General features: G+C 43.9%; 1 protein-coding gene across 1 annotated transcript in view; it reads right to left on the bottom strand.

The window, feature by feature from the left end:
* Positions 1-258: 258 nt before the first annotated feature.
* The window catches only part of CDS1 (CDP-diacylglycerol synthase 1), a 68,688-nt gene continuing 60,032 nt past the window's right edge, over positions 259-8,914 (bottom strand). Inside the window, exons 9-13 of the mRNA XM_066574357.1 lie at positions 8,839-8,907; positions 8,149-8,301; positions 5,645-5,764; positions 2,774-2,877; positions 259-1,691 (exon numbers count right to left, since the gene is read on the bottom strand). Coding sequence (XP_066430454.1) covers positions 1,580-1,691; positions 2,774-2,877; positions 5,645-5,764; positions 8,149-8,301; positions 8,839-8,907 — 558 coding nt within the window. The 3' untranslated portion in view covers positions 259-1,579. The remainder of the gene's footprint in view (positions 1,692-2,773; positions 2,878-5,644; positions 5,765-8,148; positions 8,302-8,838; positions 8,908-8,914) is intronic.

Genomic DNA, 8,914 nt, shown 5'->3' with positions numbered 1-8,914 from the left:
GTGCCATCCCAGGCCACTGTGCACTGTACGGCACTGCATCAAAACAGCTAAAAGTGGGATAACCCCTTTAAGTAATTTTGCATACTGTCCGACAGACTGGGCAGCTCACAGCTAGTTTCTTTAATCAAAGAAGAGAGCTCTATAATATTATATTAAAAGTTATATGGTCCATTAGCTGTGGTGAGACCCTTCTTGCAGCTCCCAACGAGGACAAGTATTCCCTTAGATGATACTGTACTCAATAACCGTGTAATGCTCTTAGAATACATACAATTTATTGTCAGTATTAAAAAGGATCATCGCTGCAGTAAAGCCCATTCAGGGAAAAGGATTTCTACGTAGAAGGACGGCACACCACAAGGAGTGAACAAGGGACGTGTCCTGTACTGAACCCCCAGGAATCCTAGCCGGGGTTCAAGATCAGCCATAGATATAGATATCCACATTCGAAGACAAGCTTTCATTCTGATTGGACAGAACCGAATGAGTTCACAGTTTTCAGCAGTCTCAACTTCTGCCACCAGTATCAAGTTCCTAGTACTGTAGTGTAGATGACCATCACTTTGGTACCTACAGTAGGTCATCATCAATTAAAGGGGTACTGTTCTGTATTTCCATCTTGGCTTTTCCTGGCCAATATTGGAAAACCTAGTAATCGGTTCAGATCACCTCTCGGAAAGAGCCAAGCCCTTCAACCGAGCGCCATTTCCATAACTCTCATTGAAGTGAACGGGAGCTACAGAAACTGACCTGGGGTAAGAGCTCGGCTCTTCCCGTAGACCGGTAACCCTTGTAGATGTTTCTCATCTCACTTATGATACGTCAAGATGGAAATCCCCCTATAAGCCCCCTATCTACGACTACCCCAAGGGATTCATAAAGTAAGGGCTATTTTCTTTTTGAGAATGACCAAAAAAAGCAGATATTTAGACAAGTAGTGCCGTCCCATCTCGGCACGGACTGACATCCAAGCTCACAGCATTATATGGGAGCGCTGAAGGACTTCAGTAAGTGACGATATACAGTAAATAAATACCAGAGTTACGTTACATGGTTTCCTAAAGCAAAATAAAAAAAAAACAAAAAAAACAAAAAACACATAAAAAATTCCCGGTGTTGGTTTAAACATTGCAAAACATAAAAGCTATCCCATAGAAGCCATAAGAAGATCCCGGTTCTATCTATCCAGCAGGAAGAGGTACAGTGTGACAAGTAAACAATACGTCCGTCCCTTCCTACAAGAACTTGTGCATAGTCATCATCGAAGGAACTTCCCTCCTCCTTTAGTATACTCACATGGAAATATAAGCTTTTGGGTCATAGTATCCATACAGAATGGTCTGGCCTAATGGAAAGTTACCGTTCCAGCATTCAGAGCTCCACTTCGTCAACGTTTTGCTTGTTTGAAGGACAACGTCTCGATGTCTACGGGTAAGATAAGGTAACCTCGTGCCTTCTCTACAGGGAACTAGCAAGGAAAAGCTGACCGTCTTTGGTTGAATGCTCTGGAGTCAGTGCAATAGCTCTGGCGTCATACAGTTTTGGATATGAAGTCCGGTTCCAGGTTAGAAGGTGCTCCTTAGAGGAGTCCTTTCTCCAATAAGTGGGTCTTCAACACTTTGTAGATGTTAAGTTGTTGGTCTGGCTGTAGAGTTAAAAGTTGCTGCAGGACTTTGCTGGGATTTGGACCTCTGGGCATAAAGAAAGAAAAAGCTGGATTAAAAATCTGTACCATAATCCACAAACAGGAACTATGCAAATGAGGAAGATGGAACAATACATCTGCAGCGCCACCTATTGGATGGCAGCATTCCTGCAAATGAATGTCAGACTCTTTATAGCCAAGCCAGAAACCCACTGCACACAGATGAGGGGCAAAAAACCTGAAACAGCTGTCTGTGTATGGATTCTGGCTTGGCCTTCAATTCCCAGTCATTGTTATAAAGACTTGCATAAAAGGGTCAGACATTGATTTGCAGGAGCAGCCATCTAATAGGGGGCGCTGCAGATGTATTGTTCCATCTTACTTATTTGCATATTTCCCAGAGGAGCATGGATGACCTTATAAGTCTAATCACTTACCTTCTAAAAGCTCTCCTTAAGGAGAGAGGATACCCCTCCCGATCCATAACATTGAAAGCCAAGCCAGAACCCATACACAGACAGCTGTTTCGGGGTGTTCGCCCCTCCTCAGTGTGCAGTAGGTTTTCTGCCTTGGCTTTCAATTCCCAGTCAGTTACAAGACTTGTATAAAGAGTCTAATATTGACTTGCAGGAATGCCGCCTTCCAATAGGTGGCGCTGCAGAGGCATTGTTCCATCTCCTTTATTTGCATACAGCCCAATAGATAATCTTATGTTAAAAAAAAAAAAAAAAAAGAGAGAAAGCAGCTTTGGTGTCATTCATCGTGATTCCACATATGGAAACTGGTGTTCACCTCTAAAGTTCGCCATTCTGGTTTATTCCACATACTAGTTACTAAAATTCTCTCAACATATTGCTGAAAGTTTCCACAAATGCAAAACTTTGGATGCAACAACCATAGATCATAGACCATGAAGTAAAAGGTTGTGGTTACAATCTGACTGGTTAGAAATTAATAACCCCCCCCCCAAAACTGGGAGAACGTTGACATTACAATGTAGGATCCTGTGGCGATACAAGACCTTCACTACAGGCCAAGTATACTTCAATCGCACTGGTTTCTATAAAAAATTTATATAATTCCCTATATGGGTTCCATTTAATGCTAAAAAGACGGGAAACAACCTACCGTATGAAGCTGGCAATATACACATGGACAAAGGTGGCCATCAAATACTGGCAGTCAAATCGGTCCATAATCCCGCCATGCCCAGGAATGGTGTCAGCAAAATCCTGGAAAATATCATTTGTATTACAGAAAATCCGTAAATATATAATCTAGGCATTTGCACTTTTAAAGTCGGGCTCTGATAAAGAATGGACTGCAACAATGTAGGAAGTCATTAGGGACAACTTCAGAAAGGCCCCCCTCACTCAGTCCAGCAGCGCTCTCAGACCATATGAATGAAGTTGCGTCAACAGTGTGATGAATCCACAACTTGATAACTAAGCAATGCCGCTTCAAGCTCTATAACAACATACTAGTACTTATTAGAAAATTATAGTACCAGTGTTTCTGGTGGCGCAATGCACCACACAGCTCCGCTACATGTACATCACACACACAGCTCTGCTACATGCATTGTTCATCCCATACAACAGGGATCAGAAGCAGCAGAGCACTGGAGATAAAGGACTTGTGATAACGCCACCATCATGCTCTCGGCCCCTGATCACATGATGGCGATACTCATCCTGAGGGACTTACATGCTCCTCCCCCTGATCACATGACAGCAACATCATCAAAAGTTCTTCCTCGTCAGTGAGCCGTGGGAGTACAGGACCTGTGATGAGGTCACCTCATGTGATCAGGGACGGAGCATGTAACCCCCTCACTGGGAATAAAGGACCTTTGATGACACCACAGTCATGTGATCAGGGACGGATCACTCACAAACCCACTCACGCACACACGGACGGACGGGTCGTCGTTAGCAGTTTGAATATAGTATGAATTCAGGTCAATGAGTTTTAGCCATTTTATGTAGACAAAGCTGAATCAATGTGTAAATGAAAAGTTCTACAACTTTCTAGTTCTCTTTGTGTTAGTAATCCTTGCCATCTTCAGAGTATGCTGTCAGTGAGCGACTACATGTTTACATTCAGTACACGGCAAATCCTGCTTTTCATATCTTCATGCTTCTTTGGATGGGCGGTTGCTATATTTAATCAGTCTGTCTAATTTTTAAGACCCTCATTACAGGACATCATGTATAAGGAGTTGGATACCAACTGCTTCTGAAGCTTCCAGCCGCCATCATTGTGGGGTCGGTGGCACACATATCTGTTTTGGAGTTGTGTCAACTAAAATAGTACAAGTCAGGCAGGTGAGCATCATCAGTCTGCGAGTCTAATGCCGGCTTCAAAAGCATATTTGCAGAATAAACGATATTTTTGCGCACGTATTGGCGTTTTTTTTTACTGTACTTTTTGCCCCTGATTGAAATGGCTAATTAGTTCCAGATGTGTTTTTTTTCCCGTTCAATTACGCTGCGTTTCATGCACCTCCTTGCTTATTGCACTCGTATTCGCACCCCCCCCCCTTGACTTCAATGAGAACCATTGGTGCGCAAATACACAGAAAAAACAGAGCATGTTCTATTTTTTCGCGCCCGATATAGGCGTGCAAAATACGGAAATCTGAATGAACTCATTAAAATCAATGGATTCTATTCTCGGAGTATTGCCCATGTGAAGCCAGACTACTTGTTTTACTGGCTTAATAAGGCAATGCTCTCTTACAGATGTGATTCCCTCCATCTATGAGGTGGATAGAATGCTATCCGGTCTAGCCAATGTTCTGATCTATACAGTTTGGGGAAGCAATGAGCTGCGATAGCAGCCAGAGGCCCAAACAATGGCTCCAATTCCGTAATTAACTTCATAGAAGACATGTCAGTATACTGCAAGACATAACACATAAGTAGTGCAGTGTATTATGCAGACTGATACATTGTAGCAAACTACTTCAAGGTTGTGTGTAGCAGCTGATGCGGTATATGGCTCACAGCATTGCTACAGTGTATTTCCTCTCGTGCAGGTAAACAAGAACATTCTCCTTCATTGGCAGCAAACTAGTACTTTAAGAATAATGAGGAACAGAAACACAAAGTTTAATAGAAAGTTGCAAAACTTTTAATTTACAGTGAATCAAGTTTATTTATATAAAGGCAGAAAAAACCTTTAGCTTCTTGGTGACCACCGTAAAAAGGTGCACTATCGGTCACTTAGGGGCCTTAAGGTGCGTTTAGACGGAACGATTACCCCTCAAAAAACCCACTAAGGGGTTAAAGGGGTTGTCCCGCGAAAGCAAGTGGGTCTATACACTTCTGTATGGCCATATTAATGCACTTTGTAATATACATCGTGCATTAATTATGAGCCATACAGAAGTTATTCACTTATCTGTTCCGTTGCTGGCGTCCCAGTCGCCATGGTGCCGTCTAATTTCAGCGTCTAATCGCCCGATTAGACGCGCTTGCGCAGTCCGGTCTTCTCCCTGGTGAATGGGGCCACTCGTGCCGGAGAGCTGGTCCTCGTAGCTCCGCCCCGTCACGTGTGCCAATTCCAGCCAATCAGGAGGCTGGAATCGGCAATGGACCGCACAGAGCCCACGGTGCACCATGGGAGAAGACCCGCGGTGCATCGTGGGTGAAGATCCCGGCGGCCATCTTGCTAAGGTAAGGAAGAAGTCACCGCAGCGCGGGGATTCGGTTAAGTACTAAACGGTTTTTTTTTTAACACATGCATTGGGTTTGTCTCGCGCCGAACGGGGGGCCTATTGAAAAAAAAAAAAAAAAACATTTCGGCGCGGGACAACCCCTTTAAAAGAACTTCTATGTTCTGCAACAAGCGGTATAGGTGCAGACAATGCCATCTATCTAAATAAATCTGTAAATCTATAAATGGAGAGGTGGAGTAAGCAAAAAGACATCATGAAAGGTGGACATGTAACGGCGTGAATCCGTTGATCCCACTATGGCTGCCATAGAGGCTTACCTTAATTTTAAAAGCTCGCTTAAAGCCACTGGCAAAGAATCCTCCAAATGGCCCAATCAGTGAGCCGAATGTCGATAGGGCAATGCTGTGAATCTGGAAAGGGTACATGCGGACCGTTGTCTAGGGGGAAAAATACAAAGTCGTCAATGCAGCCCTGAAATTCGAGGATTTTACCCAAATTTCAGATAATATATAGATATAACAGGTAAGCCTCGACACTGACAATACTTGAATGTAGGTGTTGTAAGTTTGGACAATATTGTATCTGCCGTCATCTTGTGATTGGACCATTCCTTGTACAGGTATACTAGTGTTATACAAAAGGGGTACACTAACAAAAGGCACTTATTTCACATGCCTGATAAGTGGGGGGTTTGACCACTGGGGCCACCATCGATCATGAGAACACGGGTCATGTGTTGCCAATTGTTGGTTTAACCCCTTAATGACACAGCCTATTTTGGCGTTGAGGACCAAGTGATTTTTTCGTATTTTTCCATCTCCATTTTTCAAAAGTCATAACTTTTTTATTTTTCCGTGGACGCGGCCGTATAAGGGCTTGTTTTTTGCGTGGCGAGCTGTAGTTTTTATCGGTGCCACTTTTGGGTACGTAGACAATATCGTAAAATTTAAAAATAATTTTTTTTATGATAACAGGGAGATAAACCGCATGAATTCTGCCATAGATTTCTTTTTCTTTTGTTTACAGTGTTAATCATGCAGCATAAATGACACACAAAATTTTTTCTGCGGGTCGGTACGGTTACATCGATACCAAAATTGTTATTTTTTTTAGGTTTTTACACTTTTTTGCAATAAAACCCCCCTTTTTTTTGGAAATCTTTTTTATTCTCTATAGCTGCATTCAAAGTCCTGTAACTTTTTTTTTTTTTTATGTACGGAGCTCTAGGAGGGCTTATTTTTTGCGAGACGAGCTGTAGTTTTTATTGGTACCATTTTGGTGAATGTACGGCTTTTTTGATCACTTTTATTGCACTTTTTGGGAGGCAAAATGCTAAAAATTAGCATTTTGCTTCTGTTTTTTAGCTTTTTTTTTTTTACGCTTTTTGTCGTACAAAATGAAAAGTGTGTTCAACTTTTTGTACACGTCGTTACGGACGCGTCAATACCAAATATGTGGGGTTTTCATTTTTTTCCCCTTTTTTTATGCTAATATTAGAAAAAGCATAAAAAAAAGGGTTTTTTTTACATTTTTTTTTACATTTTTCTTTTTTTTACATTCTTCTTTTCTTTTTTTTACACTATTTGAGTCCCTCTGAGGGACTTGCAGCAGTATGCCTATGATCGCTGTGATAAGGCATGGCAGAGCTACTGCTCTCCCATGCCTTATCGCCTATACAGCGATTATAGGCACATGCAATACAGGACGCCAGTGTCTGGCGTCCTGTTGCCATGGCGACAGGCCGGGCTCTCGCGATGACATCGCGAAAGCCGGCCGGAGACACAGAAGGATCGCGATCCCTCTGTGAACTCTTTCCCTGCCGTGATCTACTTAGATCGCGGCAGGGAAGGGGTTAACAGCGGGGCGGCGCATCTCTGATGCCCCCCCGCTGTTGCAGCGGGACGCCGGCTGTGACTGACAGCCGGCTCCCGCTGCGGGATAGCGCGGGATCTTATGTGATCCTGCGCTATCCCCAGGACGTACCGGTACGTCCTGTTGCGGGAAGTACCAGGCTCCCAGGATGTAACGGTACGTCCTGGAGCGGGAAGGGGTTAAAGTATAATAAAATATACAAAAAGGTTAAAAAGTTTTGTTTTCCAGATTTTATTTTCTTATAAAACGACCAAAAATCAGATAAGGACATGAAACAAAAAAAGAAAAACTAAAAACATTCAGTTAATCGTTAGAACGCACGAACTGAACAATCATCGTTTAGTGAAAACGGCCAACGACTGAACGATGATTTGGTCAGCTATGGTTTGCTTTATGCAAGCGTAAAACACGAATAGTAATAATCGGCTCATGTAAACAGGCAATCGTTCATCTATGAATGACTGCCTGTTTACTCCGAATGGAGGCAAGCAGCTGGAAGAGATGACCGGCATGCTCCGCCTCCATTCAGTGAGCAAGTATCACTCCTGCGTGCTGGTATAGGAGCGAGGATCGTTGGGATGACTGCCAGATGCGCTCAACGGGCATCCGATGTAAAAGGTTCCTAATTAGAGATGAGCGAGCATACTTGATAAGGCAAACTACTCGAGCGAGTAGTGCCTTATTCGAGTACCTGCCCGCTCGTATCTAAAGATTCAGGAGCCGGCAGGGAGCGGCGGGGGAGAGCGGGGAGAAACGGAGGGGAGATCTTTCTCCCTCTCTTCCCCCCGCTCATCGCCGCAACTCACCTCTCACCCGGGCCGGCAGCCGAATCTTTAGAGACGAGTGGGCAGGTACTCAAATAAGGCACTACTCGCTCGAGTCGTTTGCCTTATCGAGTACGCTCGCTCATCTCTATTCCTAATAGAAAGCAAATTCGGAGTGTGCTTACCCATCCCAGCAGCGACTGCAGATATGGGGGGACCGTGTAATGCTGGAGTCTGAACAGCTCTGATGGTTCACAGGTGGTCGAGAAGCTGTTGGTTTCACTATTATACTCCGCGGGACACACAAAGTACTGAAACTGCACCAGAATGTACGAAAACTGAAAGAGAGCAGTCATTAAATTCATAAATAGACGAGATTAAATCCAGAGATAGAGCGAGAGAGAGATAGATAGGAGGATCATGTCCATGCGCTGTGCTTCTCCAAAGCAGATAATCTGGTATAGTTATCATTAAAGGGGCTGTCTGCCCTCTTGTCAACTACTGACCCATCCTCTGAACCCTTGTCCATCAACTGGCTTGCTGTCCAGTGCAGTTGGCCAGACGTGGTCATCAGCGGTCAACAAAGGAAGTGGAGGAACAGTTTTCACTCCCATTGAAATCCATAGGAGATCGGCGCTGCCTTGACACTTCGGGCTCTTTGCATTGTCACATCCAGTCCAGACCAGGAGGCATGCAGGCAGTAGAGTAACAACATGGCGCTCCAATTGGAAACCAGCGCTCCCACTTCCTGTGCTGACCGCTGGTGACAATGCCCAGCTCACTGGACAATGAGACAGACAATCATCTGAGGGACAGGGGTCCTGAGCCTATATGGTAGTGTGAAAGGGCCCTAAATAAAAATATTGAGTACTCACCAAAAAACCAAATATTATGGTCAAAAAGAAGCCACCAATGAAACCTTCCCATGTCTTCTTGGGTGACAGCTGAAAC

Source organism: Eleutherodactylus coqui, chromosome 7 (genome assembly GCF_035609145.1).
Source record: "Eleutherodactylus coqui strain aEleCoq1 chromosome 7, aEleCoq1.hap1, whole genome shotgun sequence".
NCBI classification, from domain to species: Eukaryota; Metazoa; Chordata; class Amphibia; order Anura; family Eleutherodactylidae; genus Eleutherodactylus; species Eleutherodactylus coqui.
The sequence above is the reverse complement of the archived record's forward strand: the minus strand, read 5'-3'. Positions and strand labels throughout refer to the sequence as shown.